The 24,077-nt window shown below is 52.3% G+C and overlaps 4 protein-coding genes across 4 annotated transcripts; 2 read left to right on the top strand and 2 right to left on the bottom strand.

Annotated features, from left to right (window-relative positions):
- The first annotated feature begins 2,149 nt into the window (after nucleotides 1-2,149).
- Nucleotides 2,150-8,219, top strand: LOC117653826 (glucose dehydrogenase [FAD, quinone]-like). Its single transcript, XM_034399767.1, has 9 exons — nucleotides 2,150-2,306; nucleotides 4,725-4,939; nucleotides 5,278-5,467; nucleotides 6,121-6,383; nucleotides 6,462-7,016; nucleotides 7,096-7,378; nucleotides 7,459-7,593; nucleotides 7,663-7,887; nucleotides 7,979-8,219. The coding sequence occupies exons 2-9, from the start codon at nucleotides 4,743-4,745 to the stop codon at nucleotides 8,084-8,086; spliced, it is 1,956 nt and encodes a 651-aa protein (XP_034255658.1). The 5' UTR covers nucleotides 2,150-2,306; nucleotides 4,725-4,742; the 3' UTR covers nucleotides 8,087-8,219.
- Nucleotides 8,214-15,007, bottom strand: LOC117653235. Its single transcript, XM_034398764.1, has 13 exons — nucleotides 14,803-15,007; nucleotides 14,314-14,569; nucleotides 13,947-14,219; nucleotides 13,602-13,854; nucleotides 12,568-13,512; nucleotides 12,394-12,483; nucleotides 12,160-12,314; nucleotides 11,479-11,856; nucleotides 10,706-11,155; nucleotides 10,495-10,629; nucleotides 9,027-10,242; nucleotides 8,766-8,918; nucleotides 8,214-8,666 (listed from the first exon to the last, which is right to left on the bottom strand). Exons 2-13 carry the CDS (start codon nucleotides 14,536-14,538, stop codon nucleotides 8,557-8,559), a joined length of 4,383 nt encoding a protein of 1,460 aa, XP_034254655.1. The 5' UTR covers nucleotides 14,539-14,569; nucleotides 14,803-15,007; the 3' UTR covers nucleotides 8,214-8,556.
- Nucleotides 15,008-15,237: 230 nt separating this feature from the next.
- Nucleotides 15,238-17,274, top strand: LOC117653829 (DENN domain-containing protein 10-like). The gene is made up of 9 exons (XM_034399771.1): nucleotides 15,238-15,417; nucleotides 15,570-15,784; nucleotides 15,872-15,968; nucleotides 16,041-16,178; nucleotides 16,253-16,356; nucleotides 16,445-16,543; nucleotides 16,622-16,739; nucleotides 16,818-16,953; nucleotides 17,097-17,274. Exons 1-9 carry the CDS (start codon nucleotides 15,387-15,389, stop codon nucleotides 17,230-17,232), a joined length of 1,074 nt encoding a protein of 357 aa, XP_034255662.1. The 5' UTR covers nucleotides 15,238-15,386; the 3' UTR covers nucleotides 17,233-17,274.
- LOC117653827 (ATP-dependent RNA helicase abstrakt) lies at nucleotides 16,959-24,069 on the bottom strand. The gene is made up of 15 exons (XM_034399768.1): nucleotides 23,875-24,069; nucleotides 23,396-23,512; nucleotides 23,186-23,321; nucleotides 22,960-23,095; nucleotides 19,346-19,555; nucleotides 19,094-19,227; nucleotides 18,847-19,003; nucleotides 18,676-18,756; nucleotides 18,512-18,593; nucleotides 18,305-18,436; nucleotides 18,053-18,221; nucleotides 17,819-17,968; nucleotides 17,557-17,739; nucleotides 17,304-17,455; nucleotides 16,959-17,203 (listed from the first exon to the last, which is right to left on the bottom strand). The coding sequence occupies exons 1-14, from the start codon at nucleotides 23,914-23,916 to the stop codon at nucleotides 17,319-17,321; spliced, it is 1,866 nt and encodes a 621-aa protein (XP_034255659.1). The 5' UTR covers nucleotides 23,917-24,069; the 3' UTR covers nucleotides 16,959-17,203; nucleotides 17,304-17,318.
- Between the last annotated feature and the right edge of the window lie 8 nt (nucleotides 24,070-24,077).

The following is a 24,077-nucleotide window of genomic DNA, read 5'->3' as shown; positions in this document are numbered from 1 at the left end:
GGCCTTGGTGAGGCTGAAGGATTGCGCGATGGACCACCACGCACGCCATTTTGAGGGTGAACGCGACGGGAGTCTACTTTGGTACTGTGAATGTGGAGATGGTTTTAGCTACCACAGAGTCCCTAAGCAGCTGGCGTCCGGTGGCTGGGCTTACACATGCCGAGCTCGGCCTACCTGCCATGGAAGGGCGCACAGTGACGAAGACGGGAGAAATACGCACACACTTGTGTTGCTGACTCGGACCTCGTCGGCCTGCTTCGTCTCCGGGAGGACATTCTGCGCGCAGCGATGCAGTGCCCTTTGAGGATGGTCAGGGACGTCGTAGCCCACCGTGTTCAGAGGTAAGTTTACACCTAAATGCCTTGCGGTATTCCCCACGTCCCGTAGCCTTATGGCAGTACCAGCCACGACCAACGCCACGACCCGCCAGTGCGAGAGAGACAGAACGGCGAAAACGACTCTCGGAATTAGTCTGCCGCCAACCGGCTGCCGTCCGGCTGGTCCAGCTCGGTGGCGCCGTTGCGACAACGACACTGGTAATGCCCCACCACCCCGCCAGCGAGGAGTTGCCCCAAACGCGTCATGCTGCCGGCCGTCCAGGCCGTCCAGGGCGTTCGGGGTCAAGGTCGCGGCCAAGGCCGTGGTCAAGGTCACGAAGGGCGCACGACTCGGCTCCAGCGGCGGCGCTCCAGCAGGCACGCCGCCTGGAGGGGCCTGGAGGGGCGGGGCGCCGCGGATGCCGACTTTCGCGTCCCCTCCACTGTAGGTAATGATTATTTTGGAAGGCACGGTGCGGATGTGCGGGGACTCACGGACGCCCGGGCCGGACTGCCGGGCTGCCTAGGTCCTTTCAACGACTGGGCTGGACTGGGCCGGCTCGCTGACGACCGCCGCCGGCCGGCTCGGCCACGGGGCTCCGCGCCCCGCCCAAAGTGCTGTTGATTCTCCTCGACACGGCGCGGCGTAGCGCCGCGTAGCGCCGTACTAGGGCCACAGCGGCGAAAGTTGCCCTGCTCCCCTTCGCGTCCTGGCGACTGATTCCGAGGGCCGCCTTCGTCGCTCTGTCTCTCTCGCACTCGTGGGGCGTCCCCTATAGGTGCGAGAGAGACAGAGCGACGAAGGCGGCCCTCGGAATCAGTCGACTGAGTGGAGTGCAGGACGAGGGAAGGGAATCCGTGTCCTCCGTACCTTGTGTCTCAGCAAATCTCTTCAATGAACTGCAGTGCGACCGCTACCCCTCGCCTGAGAGATCCTCAACACACTGGCCTCGTGGAAGAGCCCTCGCGCTCGGAGTCGCGATTGACCGCGTCACGTTGTTTTCAGTTGGGCTGGATATTTGGAGCTCCCTCCCCAAGTCAAGTCAAGCCTTCCCCCTCGCTCTCCCCCCCCCCCGCCTCCTCGCCCCCCCCCCCCCCCCGCCTCCTCGCCCTCCCCCTTCCCCTCCCCCCTCGCCCTTCCCCAGACTGCATGACCGTCAGGGTTATCTCAATCGAATGGCTTATCTCTTGAACGGGATACGTTCTGTATAGGTCGACCCGCGCGCCCAGCAGTGGCTGGTTTGTGAGGTTCCGAAGGGGCGTTCGACCTTCTCGAGTTGCATGTTTTGAAGGTTTTTAAGGCGTCGGACAGCGTTGTGCACAGGGGGAGGGCCAATCCACGCCTTTTGCCTACCTTCAGGCGGAATGGATCTCACTTTGCCTAACTTTCGGGCGCCTTTCTGCTCACAAAAAGGGAGGGGGAAGGGACTCACGCCGCTAAACTCCGCGAGAGTCGTTTTCCTCGCTCTGTCTCTCTCGCACTCGTGGCGCGTCGCTTGCGAGTGCACTAAAAAGCAAACGTGATCTAGACCGCACCACTGGTGTGATCAGATGAGCGCCTTTTTGGTCGCATCAGTTGTGTGGTCTAGGCCACGTTTGGCCACGTTGGGTGTGGTCTGGACCGCACCAACTGATGTGGCCAAAACGGCCGAGTGACAGGGCGACGCAAACGACTCTCGGAATGAGAGTCCTCTCACCTCTCTGCGCGGGTGGGGCCCGGACCGGCCCGGCGCCGCGTGCGATGCTGCGACTCCGGGTGGGCCAGAGGGGGGCGCCGGCCGGCCGGCCCGAGACGGGGAGCCCCACTACAATGACGGCACGGGGCGGGCCGCGGCTTGGGGGCCGCAGTCAGTCGAGCCTCAGCCGCGCTGCCCGTGAGTCAGTGAGTCCACGCGACGTGCGGGGCCCCGCGGCACAGTGCGCCCTCCTCCTCGCCGGCTTGCGGCATCCAACGGATTACCCGCCATTTCTCTTTCGTCCCATAGCAAAGTGAGTCTTGTGCGGTGTACGCCGTCGCGCCCAGCGCGTTGCTTTCGGCTTGTTGTGCCAACGGGCACGTAGTGACACTCAGCACGGAGGCGATTAGAATGGAACAGTGTCGCGGAAGTGAATGCGTCATCGGTGTTGGTTACTCTAGGAACCGACTCACAGTTGTTTTCCCGTTAGGTTCAGAGCACTTGAGTACTTGAATAACAACTGACAGGTAGGGAGGAGATACGACCGCCCAGACAGTCATGTCGTGCTGCCGCCTACATCGTGAAGGCTGTGACAATGGAATTGTCCCCCTGTGCATCTCACGAGACTGCAGTCGACTGATTAATCGAACTGCCGATCAATCATTCCATGCATCTTGTGAAACCGCTTGTACATACATCTGTACCGACCAAAAAAGCAGGACGAAAAAGAAGGAACGCGACATGCAGTTGTCTCTGTCTCTTCGGTGTTTGGCTTGGCGACGCGTCCACGACGGCTTCCTGCCGGTCCTCCAAGCCGCACTTTGGCTCTTCTCGAGTGGCGGTGGAGTGCGACGTGCAGGAGGCCGGGCCGACCGGGCACTCGGGGAAGCGGCCGCGGCCGACCGGCCCGTCCTGCACACTCATTCCGAGAGTCGTTTCGTCGCCCTGTCTCTCTCGCACCTGCACGGGACGCCCCACGAGTGCGAGAGAGACAGAGCGACGAAAACGACTCTCGGAATGAGCCTGCTGGTTGTCGCTAAGTGCGTGCCGCCCAACTGCCCGAACATTTCCATTATTGCGGCACCGCGCCTCCTCGGGCTGAGCCGCTCGGGCCTCGCGGGAGACGCGTCTCCGCGTCTCACTGCGCGGCCGTGCGGCCCACCCCGACCCGACCCGACCCGCCCGGCCCGGCCCGGCCGCCCCCCGCGGTTGCGCCAGAGCCCTCTCCGTGAGCCGAGAGGTGGCTGCGGCCGCCTCGCCTATGCCATGCCATGACTGCCCCGGACCGCGCGGCGTAAAGGCCACTGGACCAGTGCCGGGAGGCGTTGGCTGGAGCGGCGGAGCGGCGCACCGACGCCTCGGCACAATAACCCGATTGCACGCAGACATCACACAGACGCGCAGGCGGACGGACAGACAGACAGACGGACGGACGGACGGACGGACGGACAGACAGACAGACAGACAGACGGACAGACAGACAGACGGACGGACGGACGGACGGACGGACGGACAGACGGACAGACGGACAGACGGACGGACGGACGGACAGACGGACAGACGGACGGACGGACGGACAGACAGACAGACAGACAGACAGACAGACAGACAGACAGACCCGGACAGACCGGCGTACGGGCTGCCGGACGCACATGCGGCGGCGGCATGATGCACTGCGACGTCGGCCCGGCGCTGCTGAGCGATTCCACTGTCTCTCTCGCACCCGTACGCAGAGACCCATGAGTGCGACAGAGACAGAGCGACGAGACGACTCTTCTGGATCGCTCGGCTGGTGCTGGTGGTTAGGTCCCTGGACCAGGGAAGCGCGGCGCGGCGCCGAGGGTGTCATCACAAGCGCTGCTTGCTTTCACTGCGGGCAGGCAGGCAGGCACCAATGGGGCCGCGGCACCGACAGCACACTCATTCCCTCCGTCTCTCTCTCTCGCACCCATGTGGGGCGCTGCGTGAGTGCGAGAGAGACACGTCCCACTCCTGGCCTCGGGTTGCGGTGATGGGCTGCCGTGCCGTGCCCTACCGCGCGGTGCGCGGATGAGTGGCTGCTTGGCTGCACCGCGACGCGGCGACGCGCAGCCCGCCGCAGTGCCGCAGCCTGGGGCCTGGAGGCAAGCCTGGAGGCTGGCACACAGTGGGCCAGAAGACCGGTGGAGGCGGCCACAACTCTAGACGCGTTTTGAGCTCCAGATTCGCTAAATGGGACTCGGACCGAACGTGTGACCCCACCAATGGATTCCTCTTTGGGAGATCAGCGACTCTGGAGCTCGAAAGGCGTCTAGAGTTTTGACCGCCTCCACCGGTCTCCTAGCCCACTGTGTGGCGGTGCTGCGTCGACATCTGCGCGACTCGGAGTAGTGCCCGCTTGACGAGACGGCCCCGACCAAAGGTGGCCCAACCGTCGCGTAATTCAGAAGTACGGAACAAAACGGTAAAACTCAGATACCCCAGCGCTCAATTTGCGGTGCATATCCTTAGAAACTATGGTCAATGATTCCCCGCGAGGCCTCGTGCCGTGGAAAGATCCTCGCTAGAGCGTAAGAGCGAGAGAGAAGCAAGGTGCCCCGGCGGGTCTTGGCCGCAGGCGGGACGGGACGGGGCAACGGGCAACCACACCCAATAAGACGTAATCCAACACGTTTATCCGCACGGAGCACGAATTCGGGCGTCCGACTTGCCCTGGCCATTCGTCTAAAAAAGTGACGGCCCTGACCGCCAGGATTGATCTGACGTCACCATGCTGTACGGACTGCTGCTCCGCCTGTTCATCGTCTTCTTCATGGCGGTGACGCGCTGGGTGGTGCTGCCGCTGTGGCGCCCCGACATCACCAAGACCCACGTCTCGGACGTGCAGGACCGCGGCGTGCCGCTGCTGCACCAGTACGACTACATCATCGTGGGCGCCGGGTCGGCCGGCGCCGTCCTCGCCAACAGGTGAGAGAAAGAGAGAATGAGAGTATGAGAGAGTGAGAGGGTGAGAGAGTGAGAGGGTGAGAGAGTGAGAGGGTGAGAGAGTGAGAGGGTGAGAGAGTGAGAGGGTGAGAGAGTGAGAGGGTGAGAGAGTGAGAGGGTGAGAGAGTGAGAGGGTGAGAGAGTGAGAGGGTGAGAGAGTGAGAGGGTGAGAGAGTGAGAGGGTGAGAGAGTGAGAGGGTGAGAGAGTGGCAGAGTGAGAGAGCGGGCGCCTGCTGCGTAGGCAGCCACCGCGTGCACGGCGCACAGCTGTCGCCCGGTTGCCTACGCGCCAGGCGCCCTGACCCGAGCGTGTCGCCCAGGCTGTCGGAGGACCCGTCGGTGACGGTGCTGCTGCTGGAGGCGGGCGACAACGAGGACCCCGTCGGCGACATCGTGGCGGCCTACCCCGTGCTCCCCAACGGCCCCCACGACTGGGCGTTCAAGACGGTGCCGCAGCAGGAGTCCTGCCAGGCGCTGCGGGGTAACATGTCGTCATGGCCGCGCGGCAAGGTGAGCGGAGCGAGCGGAGACAGTGAGGCTGTCGAGAGCGAGAGCGCAGTGGCCCCGCTGCACTTACGCGCATTTCCGGTTACCGCCACGGACACCGCGGCGCACCGCGCACGCCGGCCTCTCCGGCGATCCGACGCCGTGGAAATTCTCCGCCGCCTTTTCGCACGTCAGAAGCCACCGCGGCACGCTGGCATCCCAGTCCATTACACCGCAGTGTGGCACAGTGGGCCAGAAGACCGGTGGAGGCGGCCAAAACTCCGGACGCGTTTTGAGATCCAGAGTCGCTAAATGGGACTCGAACCGAACGTGTGACCCCACCAATGGATTGCTCTCCGAACGAGGAATCCATTGGTGGGGTCACACGTTCGGTTCGAGTCCCATTTAGCGACTCTGGGGCTCAAAACGCGTCTGGAGTTTTGGCCGCCTCCACCGGTCTTCTGGCCCACTGTGTGTGGGGACGCGACGCGGCGACGCGCGGTGTGGGAAAATGGCGCCATCCTAGACAGGAGCTCATTACATTGTGAAAAGACTGTCCACGGAAATTGTCCTAGGAGTCGCATACTCTATAAGTGAAGCGTAACTTGTTTCTCGTCTTTCTCCTCGATGACGCGCGACGCTGCCGACTGAAAACGGGTTGCGTGCACACTGTTCAGGGTCTCGGCGGATCCAGCGCCATCAACGCCATGCTGTACTACCGCGGCAACCGCAGGGACTACGACGGCTGGAAGAGGGACTTCGGCCTCCAGGGCTGGGGCTACGACGACGTGCTGCCCTACTTCAAGAAGAGCGAGGACATGCGCGACCCGGTGCTCAAGGACTCTCCGTACCACGGCGTGGGCGGCCCGCTCACCGTGGAGCACTACAAGTTCTACGCCGGCATCACCGAGGACTTCCTGAAGGCGGGCCTGGACCTCGGGTAAGGCCAAGTTTCACCGACTGAGCGTTTTTGTGGGTGGAGTGTTTGAGCCGTGGACTGGGTTGTCTCGTCGCGCAGCCTGCCGGTGCTGGCGGACCAGAACGGCGAGGTGCAGTCCGGGCTGGCGATGCCCCACGGCACGCTGAGGGACGGGCTACGCTGCAGCACGGCCAAGGCCTTCCTGCGGCCCGCGGCGGACCGGCCCAACCTGCACATCAGCCTGCGCTCCACCGCCCTCAAGGTGCTGCTGGCCGGCCAGGGCGACAGCCTGCGCGCCGTGGGCGTGCGCTTCCGGCGCGGCGCGGAGCGCGAGGTGCTGGCGGGCCGCGAGGTGATCCTGTCCGCCGGCGCGGTGCAGTCGCCGCAGCTGCTCATGGTGTCCGGGCTGGGGCCGAGCGACCAGCTGCGCCGCGCCGGGGTGCCGCCCGTGCTGGACCTGCCCGGGGTGGGCGCCAACCTCCAGGACCACGTCGGGCTGGCCGGCCTCATCTGGCTCGTGGACGGCGCCGAGCACAAGACCACCGTGGCCACGCGCAGCGCCTCCTTCGGCAACCTCATCGACTTCGTCAAGAACAACGGGGGGCCCATGTCGGGCCTGTCCATGGGGGAGGTCCTGGGCTTCGTCAGCACCAAGTGAGTCTGCTTAGTGAATGGAGCATTCATTCGCCGGGACAATTTTTCAATTATTTATTTTGGCACGCGTTTGCTTTAGGTACGCCAACGCGTCGGACGACTACCCCGACGTGCAGATCTTCCTGGCGAGCATCTCGGACGCGGGTGACGCCGGGCAGGTGAACGCCGTCAACCTGGGCCTGGAGCGGTCCGCGTACGACGAGGTGTACGGCCCCGTGTCGCTGCGCGACGCCGTCACGTGCCTGCCCATCGTGCTGCGGCCGCGCGCCAGGGGCAGCATCGGCATCTCGGCGCCGACCATGGACAAGCCGCCCGTCATCGACCCCAAGTACCTGAGCCACCCCGACGACGCGCGCGTTCTGGTGCGTATGGCACTCCGTCGTGGCGCCTGTGCTCCTCGCCTTCCGCTCCTTGGTTCACGACTGTGTCCGCGACTCTGCAGGTGGAGGGCGCCAAGCTGTGCAGCAAGCTGATGCAGACCAAGACCATGCAGGCCATGAACGCGAGGCCCAACCCCAACAAGTTCCCCGCCTGCAGCCACCTCGAGACGCTCTCCGAGGAGTACCTCGAGTGCCAGGTACGCCGTGGCGGCGCTGCGAGCGCAGATCTCGTCTTCGCGGACCTCTAAAACGAGTGTGTCCTCCAGGCGCGGCAGTACACCATGACCATCTACCACCCGGTGGGCACGTGCCGCATGGGCCGGCCGGACGACGCCCAGGCCGTGGTGGACGAGCGGCTGCGTGTGCGCGGCGTGCGCGGGCTGCGCGTCGTGGACGCCTCCGTCATGCCGACCCTCCCCAGCGGCAACACCAACGCGCCCACCATCATGGTGGCCGAGAAGGCCGCCGACCTCATCAAGGAGGACGCGCAGGTGTGTGGCACGACCACCCTCTCTCTCGTAGTTTCAGGTTGAGTTAATGTTTCATGACAGAAGAAACAATTGGACGGTTCGGCTGTTTCAGGAGCTCGGCAAGCTCGCCAGGCCGTCACCAGCGGAGCAGTGCAGGCAGGAGAAAGGCAAGTGCCGAGACAGAGACAGGGCCGACGGGGCCGTCAAGGAGGAACTGTGATACTTCCACGTCTGTTCTGCCCAACGAGTGGGAGTTTATGATGAACTGTGATACAAATAACTTGTGATATTCACTAGGAAAAGGAAACTGATTTCTTAGCTCAAGAATAAATAATTTAAGGACCATACATGAGGCTGAATAGTTTTTAATTTCCTACTTAAGGTCAATTTGAAATAAGTAAATATCTACTTATCTCTACAAACATTGCACACAATTACAATACAATTCAAAATAAATTGAGATCAGTCATCTGAATAATTCAAAATTTCAGAGGTTTAAAAAACACAAGCAAAGGAAACGACAACCAGGACATCATTGTAGTAAATCATAGGAAACAACAAGAACCTCTATACATGACAATCATTCTCTTAATGTAACACAGCAATAATAATTATATATAGTAATTTATACACACTTGTACTTTTGATTTTATTATACTTTTATATGTACATGACTAAAAACCTTATTTACTAAGGTCTTCGAGGACTGGATCGAAGTATAGGTGCTGCTGAAGGCTTTAATATTAACACTTTCCCTTTCGGAAAGAGCGCCTTCACAGATGACACGAGTCTTGCCTCATCTGCACAAAAGAAATGAAAAAGCGGCCTCACACATCTGGTCACGAATAAATAAAAGAACGACTAGACACTGAGGCAAGAACCAAATTAAATCCAAGTACCTGCTCTGGTAGAAACTTTGGGTGTTTGCGGGTCGGGCGCTGTGGCTGGCGTTGGCGAGTCCGCTGGCTTGCTGGTGGACGCCACAGCGACTCTCGACACCCTGCCGGGTCCGCTTGGCGTCGCAGCTGCCTGGGGCTTGTTTGCGGTCGGACCTGGAACAGACGGGGCAATAGGCCGTTGTAGCGATGCCGCACTTTGGGAAACCCACACCGACTGACAGTACATACACAGTGCACCGGCATGCCGCGGCATCCACCCACCTTTCCTGATGGGGACGAGAGGAGGCGGGTCGGTGGAGCTGGCCGAGACCATCTTGGTGACGCCCCTGGTGACCGGGCGGGAAGGCGCGTACACGGTCTTGGTGGTCGCCTTCTGCTGCACCGGCTTGGCCGAGGACACGGACACGGCCGTGGCCACGGCCTCCTGCGAGGTGCGCTCCAGCGACCGCAGCGCGCGCTCCACCAGGGGCAGGTCGTCGGCCGTCACACTGTGCCCCACCTTCTTCACCATGATCCTGGTGTTCCTGGGCGGGGACACCGGGGACACTGTGGACACCGCTTCCCCAACGGTGGAGGCTGGCTTGGCCGCGACCATGGCCACCCTCTTCTCGGGGGCCTTCGGCGCGGGCTTGGCGACGGGCTTCTCGATGATCCTCTCGACGGTCTTGGCGACGGGCTTCACGACAGAGGTGGGGGCAGGCTTCACAGCTAGCGCGACAGCAGGCTTCGGGGCGGGCCTCTCGGCAGGCTTCGCTGTGGTGGTCACGGCGGGTTTCACCACGGTCTTCACCATGGGCTTCACAACAGTCTTCACCACAGGCCTGACGGCGGTCTTTACGGGGAGCGTCACGGCAGTCTTCTCAGCGGGCTTCTGGTTGGGCGCCATGGTGGTCTTGGTGGTCTGCTTGAGGGCCACGCCTTGCTGTTCGCCGCCCAGGATCACGCTGCGCATCTCGTCCACGATCCAGGAGGGGTCGGCGCCCTGGTCGGCGCCCTGGTCGCGGGCCGCAGCGAGGTCGCCGTCGTCGAGGGCGAGCGGGTCGGTGTCCTGCGACGACGACACGACGGACTGCGACGTGGGTGGCTGCGCCGGCCGGGGCGTCGGAGGGACGGCCGCGCGGCGCGGCGTCGTGTCGGCGGGCTGCACGGCCACCGAGGGCTTGATGATGGACGGCGTGAGCACGGCGGAGCGCACGATGGCGGAGGACAGGCTGACCAGCTTGCTGGAGGACCGCGGCGTCAGCACGCCGGGCGTGGAGGTGGCGGTGGCGGCGGTCAAGGTGGGCGTCGTGCCGGTGCCGCCGCGACGCGCGTTGGCGGCGATCTGCGCCGGCGACAGCCTGATGATGCTCGGCTGCTGCTTGATGGCCGTCAGAACCACGGGGCCCGCCCGCGTCACCTTCTGCCACAGGGACTCTGGCGTCTTGGACGGCGACCCTGGCGTCGTCTTGGCCGGCGACCTCGCCGGCGGCGGCGTCTCAGCGGCCGCGGGCCGGGCGGTGGGCGTGCCGCACAGCCTGAGGGGTGGCGGCGACGTGGGGACCAGCGACCGCGGCTCCGACAGCGGCCGCCTCTCGGGCGACGGCTGCAGCGGCGGCGGCGAGGCCATCTCGGCGTCGCGCTCGTCGGCCTGCTCGTGCTCCGGCTCGGCCTGGGCCCCGGCCTGGGCCCCGGGCTGGGGCCGCGGCTTGTCCGGCCAGCGCAAGCGCGGCCGGCACGACGAGCGCACCGGCTGCGGCGGCCGGCACAGGCAGTCCGGCGTCTTGCAGGGCGCCGCCGCCATGCTGTCCGCGTTGCGCACCAGTCGCAGCGCCGCCTGCATCTTGAGCGGGCAGCGCCGGGCCGCGTGGAGGTTCGTCTTGAACTGCAAGGGCAGGCACACGTCAGACGAGGAATGCGACAGAGAAGTGTGGGAGCACAGTTCACAAAACAGTACTTACCGTAACGAGACTCTTCAGCACGGCCTGGTACATCTCCTCGCCGGCAGCCTCCACGGCGTCTCCAGTGGCCGCCACGGTTTCTTTCGCAGCCTCTTTCGCCGCCGTCGGCGCCCTGGACACCTGCGTCGTCGCCAGTGGCGTCGTCCTCGCTTCCTGCCTGGTCGCACCCTGCGTCGTCGACACCCGCTCCTCCTCGTCGTCCCGGTCCTGCTCAAGCTCGGTGTCGTCCATCATGTGGCTGTCGTCCCAGTCGTCCCCGGCCGTGTCGAGCGGCTCCTGCTTGATTTGCAGCAGGCGCCGCTGGCTCTGGTCGTCGAGATCTTCCGCCTCGCCGTCGCCCTCCACGTCGCCCTGGGGCCAGTCTCTGGTCACGGAATCCATGTCCACCAGCGTCCCCTCGCCACGGAACCAGCGCCTGCAGTCCCGGTGCAGCTTGCCCACCGCATACACCTGCGCAAAACACGGCATTAAAATCACAAAGAAACTGGGTAAATACGGAGCCGGGTCGCTTCGCTACGCGTCTCCACGCACCACGGAGGGCCAGAAGACCGGTGAAGGCGGCCAATACTCTTGACGCGTTTTGAGCTCCAGAGTCGCTAAACAGGGCTCGAACCGAACACGTGACCTCACCAATGGATTGCTCTCTAAACGAGGAATCCACACGCTCGGTTCGAGTCCTGGCTAGCGACTCTCGAGCTCAAAACGCGTCTTGAGTGTGGGCCGCCGGCGCCGGTCTTCTGGCCCACTGCGCTTCGCTACGCGTCCCCACGCACCTGCACGGTGACCGTCTCCTCGTCCGGGTGGAAGTCCTGCACGCAGAACTTGTAGATGAGGCAGTTGCGGTCGCCCCGGGCGCAGTAGCCCTGGGTGCGCCACAGCGCCGCGGCGTGCTTGCGGGAGAAGGGCAGCTTGAGGGAGCTGCGGCCGCGGAAGCACACTTGGCAGGGGATGTCGGTCTGCTCCACGGCGGCGCGCCGCACCATGTCGCGCCACCCGTTCTGCAGCGTCTGGCTGCGGAACTGGCGCTCCCAGCCCTCCTCCACCCACACCTCGCGGCCCACCGTGCGCTCGTGGATGTAGTAGCGGAGGCTCTTGGCGGGCAGCAGCTTCAGCCAGTCCGTCATGGGCAGGTGCAGCTGCCAGCGGTACTCCTGCAACACGCCAAGGCGCGCCAAGGCAATGGCAGTGAGAAGGTGCGCCGGGACTCCGGCACGCTCTCCGCGGAGCAAAGCGTCGACGGCCAAAATTCTAGACGCGTTTTTGGCTCCAGAGTCACTAAACAGGACTCGAACCGAACGTGTGACCCTACCAATGGATTCCTCGTTCGGAGAGCAATCCATTGGTGGGGACACACGCTCGGTTCGAGTCCCATTTAGCGACTCAGGGGCTCAAAACGCGTCCAGACTTTTGGCCGCCTCCTCCGGTCTTCTGGCCCACTGTGCGAGGGGACGTACCATGCAGGGCGCGTCCGGCTCCGGCTCCGGCTGCGGCTCTGGCTCCGGGTTAGGGAGCAGGAACTCGGCGAGGGAGCCATTGCCGTCCATCGTCTGGACGATCTCCTCGGATTCGTTCTCCGCCACCCGCACGCCACCGTGCTCCGCGGCCAGCTCTGCGAAGGGGAGAATCGCCAGGTGAAATACAGCACACATGGTAAAATACTGACTTGCACAAAGTCAGCTGATACAAACCGTCGCAGTTGACCTCCACTGCTTCGATGGTGGCGCCCTGGCCGTCCTGGGGCTCATTCGGGTCCGACACGAAGATGAAGACCTGGTCGCCTGTAAAGAGCAGATTTACCTTTCGTTGAGACTGGGCTCTTAGGTCACGACTTCCTTCAACACGATACATGTAAAAGAACTCACCGCTCTGCACGATTTTGGTGGCGGTAAGTTGCCCCGAGCCGTCGACCGCGTTGCCGCCCGCCAGCGACAGGGCCTCGTTGGCGAGCTGCACGAGTTCGCGCGCCGCGTCCTCGCCGAGCGCACTCTCGGCGCCGTTCACCTCCGACATGACTTGGATCGTGTTGACGGCGTCGTCCGTGGCCGCGTACCCCGCGCCCGCCTTGCCTTCGTCGAGGATCACCTCCGCCGCGTTCAGGTCGAACTCCTCCGGCCAGGCCTCGGTCTGCAGGGCCCCGACCGCGTACGCGTGCGGCCCTTCGCCGGCGACGTCCGAGTCCGTCGCGGAGCCCTTCTTGGAGTGCCGGCGCTGCCTCTTGCCGCGGCCGGCGGCGTCGCCGGCGCCGGCCGCCCTCTTGGTGCCCCTCATGGGGACGGACAGCGGGTCGTCCGTCGGCCGCCTGCTGTGGCGGTCGTCGCCCTCGGGCCCCGTCAGCAGCCTGCCGCGGATCTCCACGTCCACCGTCACCGTGGCCGCCTGCGGGTCGAAGTCCTGCACGGTGAACCTGAAGCGCAGGCACTTGAGGTCCTTGCGGCCGCAGAAGCCGTTGGTGACGAAGAGGGGCGCGCGCTTCTTGCGCGAGAAGGGCGGCTTGAGGTGGCAGCGGCCCGTCAGCCCGATGCGGCAGGGAAGGCCCGTGCGCTCCGCCAGCGCGCGCTTCAGGTACTGCCGGCACTCCTTGGTGACGCGAGGCACGAAGTGGCGCAGCCCCTTGGCCCACGCCTCCTGCCCCTCCAGGGCCAGGCGGTCCTTGGCCACGTTGGAGCGCTCCAGCACGTACGCCTCGGCCGCCTCGGACGGCAGGAACGAGATCCAGTCGGTGGTGGGCACGGACAACTTCAGCCGCTGCACCTCTCCGTCGTCGGCCTCGAGCGTCGGGTCGTCGACGGACATGTCGCAGTTTACGACTGGAACGATAAGAGGACAAGACGTGAATCAGGATGGGATTGCAGGGAGACACTTGTTGGATTGAGGCAGACAACTGCCTTAACCTTACATCCATTTGAGTTGTTCTGGGATGAGCTGGCATTGAATCGCTGTAAACTTTTGATTGCTTTCATGTGGTCAGATGCAGTAATTGTGTGACGTTCTTCACCTGCTTGGCCCTCTAATAGTGTGCCCAGGGCTTCCACAACAATTTCAACCTGCGGTTTGCTTGGATGGAAATCCTGGACCCTCAAGTTAAATTTCAGGCAAAGACCGTCATCCTGACGGCAACAAGCGCGAACTCGCCATAGGGGAGGTCCCACCTAAAAACCAGAGTAACATAATAAAAACCATAAAACTCTGTAATAAATTTTAAAAATGTGTATGAAGTAATAAAATATTAAGATGTTTATACCTTTCGGGAAAATGGCTGCTTTAGAAAATTGCTAGAGTTAAAATTAATCACACAAGGAATGCCAGTCTGTTTGGCTATGGCTTCTTTTAAGGTTTCTCTCCAGGCACCCTGAAGCCAGCCTCGCTTCAAGGGAGCAGTTGATTCTCTGCCTTCTCGTGATGCTTTCCCTGAGTCCCGGAACACTGTGCGCTCCCGAATGTAGTGTAGTAAATATTGTGGAGGCAGCATTTGCATCCATTCCTCTGTTGGTAATAGCACAGAAAATGTCTGTATCTAAAATATTTGAAAATACACAAGACAAAACAACATTAAGTACAATTGCCATTCAATCATGATGAGATCCGAACATACATTCATTGATACTAACCGGATAATCGTCGGGTACATCATCACCTACATTCTCATATGTGTGATTAGTTCTATCTTCTGCGCAGTCATCCATACTGTCATCTTCTTGATTTGCATCATACACAATGTTGGGATCATTTTCATGGACATCCTCCAGGTCATGATCTATGTCTCCTTCCTCGTCAACTTCTGCAGAATTAGTCTGCATAATTGATGAACCACTCATTGTGTATGCATGATCCATGATAAACAACTATATTTTTTGAAAATCAAACCTGAGAAAAGGAAACAACAGGTCAATTTCTAAGGGTATGAAGGAACAAGCACAAAATTGAAAGGTAAAATTCAAGTAGGCAAGGGGGTTTGAACAGTGGCGGATTATATAGGACATTCGTACAGCTAAAAATTTTATAATGAATCAATGGAAGTTTCAGAAGGTTCTAAATATGAAGAACAGAACGAAAAATACAAATGATCAATACTGTGAATCTAACCTAAAATTTCAAACCTGAGGGGGTTACGACGAATTCCGAGGGCAACTCTTTTCTCAAGTGTATTTCAGACGTCACTTACAATGAAAACAAACTACACCGTCATACGAAAACATAACCTTGTGCCAAAATCACATCAAAATATAGCACAATCTTCGAATTACATTGACATTGGTATTCTCGTTGGTTCATAAGCGCCTAAGTTCCAGTTACACCCGTATTTCGTTTCCTAACCCCATACGATGGGAAGATGAAAAGCAGAAAAGGAGGGAAAAAGAATATTGCACTCAAAGCACATCAAACAGTGATTATTTTGACGCACTGTTCAAATGAAACATTTAAACAAGTGATTTTAGAGCTAAAACAAGCACATCATCCCTTATTTTTGGCCAAAAGAACGATAGAAGCGATGATGTTTGCAGTTTAGTAAATTTTTCATAGCTTCCAAAGAGCAGTATAAAAAGGGAAGAGGCATGAGTGTCAACAGACCGTTCTGTCAAGATTTCAGGAATTTTGGTGGTTTTCTTAAGTTTTTGTAACATTTAAGTCACCTGAGATCCTCCAGTTGTTTTCCTTCGCGTAAGGAATCAATTAGTCAAGTATGGCAGTACTGTCTTCCTGCAGCATTATTGGTATGAGCTCATTGTTTGACATTTCTACTTTACATTTCATGTTTACAGTTCATATCATTTCATTCAGTTAGAGAATAGAGTTAATCTTGGCATTTCTGGTTCAATCTTATATTTTTCGTCCTTTGTAACAATTACTTCTATTTCACTTGTAGAACGCGACATAAATGGAGATGTTTTGTGGGCGTGGACTTTTCCCAGCATATCAGATCAACAGCGGTCGATTTCTCTTCGTAAGTGTTGTTTGACTGATGGAGATGGTGGTAATGGGACTGGGAATGGAACACAACGCTTCATTTATGGTCGCCTTGGCAAGCAGTGGTTTTACATAGGCTGTACAGAAGTCTTTGATTCGGATAACTTGCCCTGGGTGCGTACTTACCCTACTTATTCATTTTTAAAGACCTATTGCTATGTCAAATTTTGTTTTTTTAATGACCTCAATAACATTTTGCAGGTGAAGCAATTTGCATTAGTTTTGTGGACAGTTGACTTTAATCCTGAAAAATATGAAACCTTGATTCGTATCTTAAGTAAGACTTACTGCAAAACAGGTAAGATGGAAGCAGAATTAAACATTAACCAATCAACTTAAGAGGCTGTTACCAACTCTTCTGCACTTTTAGGGGACCCATCTGTCATGTTACGTCTGTATTTATCTGTGGCAACAAGTGGCTCTTGTACTACTGAAGAAAACGGCACATTTCTGGTCAAAGAATTTGATACTCGACAAAAGTTGCGAAGTAGCCATACTATGGTAAAAGGTAAGTTTCTGGATTAGTGAATTTATTGTGTCAACTCAAGATCTGCTTATTGTTTCTATTTTTTTTTGTTCTAGAGCTAATTAATATGTTTGGACTGGAAATAATTCTCATATATACAGCTATGCTGTTGAGAAAGCGAGTTGTAGTGTACCATCACAGTCTCCAAGCTCTACAAAAGGTAAAGATATTTTTCAAAACCATGCCATGAAATCAAACAATTTAATAAAACACAGTAATTCATTCTATTTTATTGTAATTTTTTGCAGTGGGTACGCAGTTTTCCAGCTTTGATGTCACACCGCTCAGAAGCAAATGACTTATACCCATGGGTTGATTTGGTTCCTGAAGAAGTTGCACCCTTGAAGGTTTGTGTTTTTGTAACAATTTAGAGGTAACTTCTGAGTTTAAGCAGCAGATTATCATTGGCATGGTTCACCTTTTAGGTAAGTCAATGTCATATTGCTGGATTTCGAGACAGTGCGGTAGGAAGTCGCACTGACTTGTATGATGTTCTTGTCAACCTTCCTGCAAGAGAGATCTCAGTCTCACCGCATGCTAAAGGTGAGTTCTTCTTTAAATTTGTCCTTTATCAGTTCAATTTTCTTGTCTTACAATCATTTTGGTTTTGGTTCTCTACAGAAAGCATGGTTATGACAAAGACACACAAAGAAATAGCAGTTCAATTGGTTCAATTAGCTGCAAGAGAGGATGCAACTGAATCACAAATTGTGAAGGAAGTTTCTGATCGAACTTCTGATCTGATAAATCATTTGAAGTAAGTCAATGGAGCATCAAAGTACATTTAATCATTAAAATTTTAAGAAAAGTCACAAGAGAAATTAAAACTAAAAAAAAAAAATGCTTGATGCACATATATTCTATAGGACGAATGTTCTAATTTGACAATTTGATTTGCAGGTCACTTTCAAGCGTTACTGATGCTGATGGAAGAGCAATGGTGTCTGTTGAGGAACTCAGGAAACGGGGTTTTGCAGCCCCATTAGAAAACTTCCTTTTTAATTTGGCTGTGGCAGAAAACATGATTATATTATGATAGAGTCAATAAATATATTTTATAGATACTGTTACTACAATACTTGTCTGGAAATATGTCAAATGCCTTACCGATTGCACAAAGTTTTACCAGTCAGCCGCATTACTAGCCAAATAATCTCGGCGTCCAATGTTTGAAGCTTGCTTGCTTTGAATAGCTTCCAATTTCGGACAGTCTGTGATTCTGTGACCCAAACCTCCACAGTAACTGCAACCTCTTTCATCTAAGAAAAATAAGAATTATTGTTAAAATTGAGATCACTAATGATAACAAGGAGATTTTGAAACAGTAAAAAATGTAGGTTATATGAAACATTCTGCTCACCTCCAAGGTCCAGATATTTCTCATTGTCGGACTGCAATGCAGCCAGGAATGGGGGTACTTTCTGCTTTGCCTCGAGAAGAAGATGTTTGAGATCGAGCAGCACTGACTCATCATTTGCTTTGTTGATGAAGGTTGTAGCAATACCAGTTTTTCCTGATCGACCAGTTCTTCCGATACGATGAACTGAGAGCAAACAGAAACTGGAATGAACAGGAGGGTTCACCAGGAATAACTCGAAACTTTAATTTAATGGGGTACTCACCATAATTCTCAACATCATCGGGCATGTCATAATTAATGACATGTTGGATCTCATTAAAATCAAGACCTTTGGAAGCTACATCAGTAGCAACAAGTACATCTTTTTCACCTTTGCGGAAAGCCTCAACTGATCTGGACCGTTCTTCCTGATCTTTAATAAAAGCAGGTTGGTTAAAATTATAGAGTGCTTCTTGGAAGTAAAAGCAAAAGAGAGATATGTTCAGTCAAAGGTTACCTTTTCCTCCATGAATAGCTACAGCTTCAACACCTTTGAGTAACAGATACTCATGAATAGCATCCACATCTTGCTTTTTCTCAGCAAACACTAGCACCGGGGGAGGGGTCTTCTGAAGACATTCAAGAAGATAAACGACCTTGGCTTCTTGTTTGACATACTCGACTTCCTGTTGATCATTGAAGAAAACATAATTTTCTGGTACTGTTAAAATTACTGTGAGTAGTAAAATGCTCTCCATAAACAATGTACCTGTACTACATTCAGAGAGGCTGCACCAGCTCTGCCAACATTGATTGTAACTGGCTTCACAAGTGCTGAACGAGCAAAATTCTGAATTTTCTTTGGCATTGTGGCAGAAAACAAAAGTGTTTGTCGTTGGCCCTGTCATTTATGAAATCATTCATTATAAATATCTGAAGAAGATAACAGTGTGTTAAGAGAACTTTGAGGACCTACCTTAAAGAAAGAAAAGATAGTTCTGACATCCTCTTCAAACCCCATGTCAATCATTCTGTCAGCTTCATCCATGCAAAGATACCTTAGGGAGCAAAAAAAGATTTCACAAATACAAATTACAGGCATATAGAAAGATCAATTAATTACTAAGAAACGGAGTTTACCTGCACACATCCAAGCGGACCATTTTCTTATCTAGCATATCCATGAGTCTTCCAGGTGTGGCAACCATAATGTGTACTCCTCTAAAATTACAAGGAAAGGAATAGAATTAGAATTTATAAAGTAATGTTTAAATTAAATCACAAAACCATGACAATACACTCAGTAATTACCTGTTAATAACATCCAGGGACTCTGAAACGGGAACACCACCTATGGCTAGACAGCAACGTATTTCAGGAGCACCGCACTGCTGCATGTGCTTGGCGTAGTACATGATGATGTCGTGTGTCTGCTTTGCCAATTCTCTTGAAGGGCAAATAATAAGTCCTGAAAGGAAACTTATTTGGTAAGCATGGGATTCCTACAGATTATGCTGTTTCCATCACAGAACAAGACTAAAAATATAGGAAAACTCACCGTATGGCCCTTCAAGACGAATAAATGGCATTTTAGTTTCTTGTTCAATTGTAAACATCAATAGGGGCAGCACAAAGACCAGTGTTTTACCACTGCCAGTAAAGGCAATACCTATCATGTCTCTGCCAGATAACCTTCAAGATAAAAGATTTTTATTTTAAGCTTGCACTTCCATGTGGTAAAGCACACAAAAGGATTCTATTTACATTAGCATATCATAAGCACCAGCAGAACTTTCAGATATAAACTTACACTGTTGGGATTCCTTGAACTTGAATAGGAGTGGGCCGGGTGATCCCTTTGCCAGATAGTCCTTGAAAGATACCACGATGAAGTTTCATTTCTTCAAAATGCTTCAAGGGCGGAGGTACCCCATCACCTTCCACAAGAATGTGCAACTTCTTGCGCACTCGTTCATGGCGCCTTTCTGACATGCGAAGGAAAGGACGAGGAGGACGCCAGCTGGAAAAAGAAACAAATTAGAAGTGTTCTGTCAGTTTTAAGTTTCTGGGGGGAAAATGTAAGTTTGTGGCTTTTTAAAAAGAAAAGGTTCAATTTCCATAACAGAAGAAACACTGTTAGCTGATGTCATCAGGCTTTGAAAACGAAGTGAGAGGTCAATAAATTATTGTGAAGCCAGTCTAAACTTAAAAAGGAATGCGTAAGTACAAAATGAAAGACCATTTATTAAAATTTTTAAAAATATTTTAGACAGATTATGTACATTTATGTACATACATACATGTACAAATGAGTAACTTTCTATATAACAAAGTCAGAACTTTTAAACGAGATTGTGACCAAAAGTACATTCTCATACATCAACAAAAAAACTATGAGCACCATTTCTCAAAAATTCCAGAGTTAAATTTTTGACTACGAAATTCAAAAGAATCACAGTTCCTACTAAACAAATGGGGAGAGCAACAAACACATTAGTTGAGAATATGATGCATGCTATATAATAATAATAATAATAATAATAATAATAATAATAATAATAATAATGATAATAATAATAAAAATTTCATTTACTACCGCTAGCTTGGCACTATTCATTCTAAAATAGGACCCTGCAACATATTGCTCTTAATACAGAAACAAAAGACAACAAACCAACAGCTTAACAAACAAACAAAATCAGTCATACTGTAGTTTACTCGACTATCAAACAATATCAACAAAATCATGACTAAGTTAGTCAGTTGGCTTTCCATTTTCAAATGTGGAATCGTATCACAGAAAAAAGAGAGTGTCGTCAATGTAACTAAAAGGGGCAGTCTCAAAACAAAATACGCTATGTTCATAATTTTTCGCACGGTAAAAAAAAAGTCTTGTACAAGAAACACACATACAAACTTGGACAGTGAGTACTTTAAGAAGATCCTGCAAATAGGGATGGACACCTCTCAATTATATTGACAAAGAAGTAATTGGCATTTCGAATTTCAAAAACAAGCACACTATAAATAATACACACACACACACATACATGCCTTCGTTGAGTAGGTCATGTGGCTAGTCTTGGCATGGTGTTTGTTAAGAAACACCACATAATTTTAAACTCACAATTTCACAAGAAAACTGTGATATCATTAAGAGCCACTAAGAAATTTGCACTGTGCCAGGTAATTAAATAATACAATTAGGAAATTTTCATTGAAAAAGTAAAAACCATAGAAAATGATAAGGGAACCTAAGTGTAACTTTGAGCAAACCAAGGCAAAAATCACATACATAATAGTGAAAACAATAAACCAACACAACAAATAGCAAACACAAGTAAAAAGTGTTGTGGTTTGCTCTCATGAACTCCAGCAGGCTATAATTAGCCTGAACCACAAATCTTACATCAAACACTCAACATTTAAATTTCAAAGCGGAAAGAAACAATATGATATAATTTTAGGGTCATAATCAAACACTGCACAAACAGGGAAAAATCGCACACCCCTATATAGAAACAAATTGTCTCAGTTTGACACCCAGAAATACCTCCTACTGGTAATTGGTACTCTTCACTATCACATACTAGTATCAGTAGGACTCAAATAAGGGAAATCCAGTTAAAACATGGGGTGTCCGATTTTTCCCCACCGTCAAGGTGTTTGGTACTTCCCTGCACTGACCCTTGACTGGCCCGAATTGATTTTCCTCCTGCCTTTGCATTATTAAATTATTTCAAATTAGTTATTGAGCCTGACATCAAGAGCTAAGAACTGATTATACTTGGCTAAAAGTATGCCCTATGGAATTCTATGACTGAAAATATAACAATAGACTAAGAAATACAACAAAACCTGCATATGCTTTATGCTAGCTGACTTGTAAAAAATCACAATGTTAGGTGGGAAAACGTTATAAGAGGGCAGCATTTGCATTGAAAGAGGGTTCTACTGTATCTGACTTTGTTGATTTTAATTTTTGGTTTAATTCTAGTTCAGCAAGATCGGCTTTTGCCCTTGCGCCTCTCACAGTTTCTCTCGCAGCTTCCATTCGGTACTCAGCCTCTTGTGCTCGAGCAGTCTGTTCACGAACTTCTTGTCTAGCCAATTCCAGTCGCAGTGCTTGTATCTCGTCATAATGTGGTTGCTTCTGGTTATCAGGAGATAAATGATTGATCTGTTTACGTCCTCTATTTGTTGTTGCAGAAGTGGTTGAAATGTGTGTTTCACCTGATTCTGATTGACTGGGTGGTGCTTGATCCCATGTTTTATGAGAATTTGAAGAATCTGAGAGGAGAAAAATTTTTTAAATTTCTTCAAGATATTTCAGATAAGGAAAAAAATATAAATGTTTGGTTTAAAAACAAAGGGACATACTAAAAGAAGTGCAAGGCATAGTTGAAGGCTCGCCATTTCCATTTGAATTCACACCATCACAAAATTCATTCTGGCCAGGCACATAATCAGGATCCTCATCTATAATCAAATTTCTACCGTCTGCAGATAGTTCATTCAAAATAACTTCAATTGAGCCTGAAAGAGTATACGCTTAATGAAAATGTACTGCTCTTCATGATAAAATCAAAGAATAAGTTTAGACTAATATTTTACTAACCATCGCCATTGAATGGAAGATTGGGGAAATCACCACCACTAAGAGCTGAGAGCATAACATCAATTTCGTCTTCCATAGTGATCTCAGGACACTGTGCCAATTTGGCTTGTATTTCAGGTTTGTATTTTCTTCTCATATTCTCCCATACTTTCAGCAACTGTTTAGCAGTTACCTGAAAGAACATCATATAATGCTGTAACACCATCAAGGTTGAGAAAAAGGGAATGCAGGGTGAAAGAACCAACCTGTTCTTGCACCTCTTCCATGCTGTTATATTCTAGCCCAATTTGATGCCAAGCCATTTTCTTCAAGTGTGATGTATTTGCATCAGTCTTTTTGTTTCCAAGAATAGAAGCATGTTTTCTTAGAATCCACAAGATTATCTCTCTTTCTCTGCGTGTAAAGGGAGTTTTCCTGCTTTCATCATCACAAGGAAAAAAGAAACTGGATCAGAACTTTTTCCTAAAGCCTGTTTGGTGGGAGACCAATGTTTCAACACTAGCATCAAGCACCACCTCAAAATGTTTTTTAAAATGACATTGATTGTTTCTACGCAGTTTCTAAGGGTCAATATGAACAATGACATCAGCTAACGGTGTTCCTCTGTGCTCTCAATAGTCTGATGAAATTTTAGGCACTAGGCATACTGACAAAGTTCACAGAATGGTGACTTTTGATTCATATACCCTAAGTGCATGCACACACAGGCTCCAAATGAATGTGCCAATATTTATCTGCACAATCTCACAACCTTACCAAAGAATGCAAGATACACAGATGAGAAATTTTCTGGGAGCAGAACTTACCTAGTCTTAATCGGATCTTCATACTGGATACCTTTGGCGAGCTCAGCAACACCCATGAGAGCTTTGCTTTCAGCAACACTCTCCAAAATACGCTCTTCTTCTTTCAGTTGCCTTTCCATAGCACTTTCTTTCTTGGCTGAATTTGAAAAGGATTTGGAAAGGATTATGAAATATCGTTAAACGAAAGTACAATGATGAATAAACATACAGAAAGCAGTCTAATCACCTTCAGCAAGTTTTTTAAGCTCTGTGTGTTGGTCAAGTAAACTTATATTTGATTTCCTGCCCCAAACTTGACCATCTTCTTCGTCATTTTCATTTTCATTTTCACTCGAAGATTTTGCTTTGCCCTCATCTTTCAGCTGAAAGAAAACTTTGGATTATCAACTATTTTAGGATACACCTCTATAGCTGTAGACTGCAATGCATTACAAACCTGCCCAAGTCTTCCCAATTTTAACAGCTGCTGCTTTTTCCTTTCTTTTACTGGGACGTACGGCACGTAGTTGTCATCTGAATCTGAGCTGTTGTCGTCCTCTTCCCTTCGGTACCGCTGCAAAAAAAGACATACAAACTTCAAAAATCAATATCAAAAAAATTCCTCACAAAATTTAGAACCCAGCAACACCATCAGGTACAAAAGTGACATGGTAGAAAATATACACAAGAAGGACACTAAAACAGATGCAGTATAACCCCTCAAGCAGTTCACAAGACATTTTTAAAAGAGATATCACAGCAAAAGAGAGAAAAGCAAGTTGGAAATTTTCAGGGAAAAGAGGCACAATACGATGGAATACCTCGGATGAAAGCTACAGTCTGAATAAAGCCGACAGCAAAACGACAAAACGAATAAAAGTTAAACAAGAAATCCGCAAGTCGTATCTTGGGTAAAAATTAGCAGGATGATGGTACCTTGGTAGATGGTCCTTCCTTGGAAGTAGAACTACTGCTCATCTTGGCTGAAATATTAGTTACGTTCTCTGAGTAATAACGGCACACATAGCAGTTGACTTTTCTTGTTTACGAGTTCACGAGTACACACGAGTAGAGTAGACTCAGTAGACTGTGCTAAAACTAGACTCTAGCCTATGCCGCCGCCAGTGGATTCTCCCCAC

This window comes from Thrips palmi, unplaced genomic scaffold (assembly GCF_012932325.1).
Source record: "Thrips palmi isolate BJ-2018 unplaced genomic scaffold, TpBJ-2018v1 HiC_scaffold_8, whole genome shotgun sequence".
Classification (NCBI taxonomy): domain Eukaryota; kingdom Metazoa; phylum Arthropoda; class Insecta; order Thysanoptera; family Thripidae; genus Thrips; species Thrips palmi.
Note: the sequence above shows the minus strand (reverse complement) of the source record. Positions and strands in the feature narration are given on the sequence as shown.

Excerpts from the sequence above, each read along its gene's own strand:
- LOC117653826 (XM_034399767.1), top strand. The coding sequence starts at position 4,743 with ATGCTGTACGGACTGCTGCTCCGCCTGTTCATCGTCTTCTTCATGGCG. Across the intron at positions 5,468-6,120 it reads CGTCATGGCCGCGCGGCAAG|GGTCTCGGCGGATCCAGCGC; the intron begins GTGAGCGGAGCG and ends CACACTGTTCAG. Across the intron at positions 6,384-6,461 it reads AAGGCGGGCCTGGACCTCGG|CCTGCCGGTGCTGGCGGACC; the intron begins GTAAGGCCAAGT and ends CTCGTCGCGCAG.
- LOC117653235 (XM_034398764.1), bottom strand. The coding sequence starts at position 14,538 with ATGGATCATGCATACACAATGAGTGGTTCATCAATTATGCAGACTAAT. Across the intron at positions 14,220-14,313 it reads ATGTACCCGACGATTATCCG|ATACAGACATTTTCTGTGCT; the intron begins GTTAGTATCAAT and ends CAAATATTTTAG. Across the intron at positions 8,919-9,026 it reads TCTCGTCCCCATCAGGAAAG|GTCCGACCGCAAACAAGCCC; the intron begins GTGGGTGGATGC and ends CGTCTGTTCCAG.
- LOC117653829 (XM_034399771.1), top strand. The coding sequence starts at position 15,387 with ATGGCAGTACTGTCTTCCTGCAGCATTATTG. Across the intron at positions 16,357-16,444 it reads GTCTCCAAGCTCTACAAAAG|TGGGTACGCAGTTTTCCAGC; the intron begins GTAAAGATATTT and ends AATTTTTTGCAG. Across the intron at positions 16,740-16,817 it reads AGTCTCACCGCATGCTAAAG|AAAGCATGGTTATGACAAAG; the intron begins GTGAGTTCTTCT and ends GGTTCTCTACAG.
- LOC117653827 (XM_034399768.1), bottom strand. The coding sequence starts at position 23,916 with ATGAGCAGTAGTTCTACTTCCAAGGAAGGACCATCTACCAAG. Across the intron at positions 19,228-19,345 it reads GTTCAAGGAATCCCAACAGT|GTTATCTGGCAGAGACATGA; the intron begins GTAAGTTTATAT and ends TTTATCTTGAAG. Across the intron at positions 17,969-18,052 it reads AGCTATTCATGGAGGAAAAG|ATCAGGAAGAACGGTCCAGA; the intron begins GTAACCTTTGAC and ends CTTTTATTAAAG.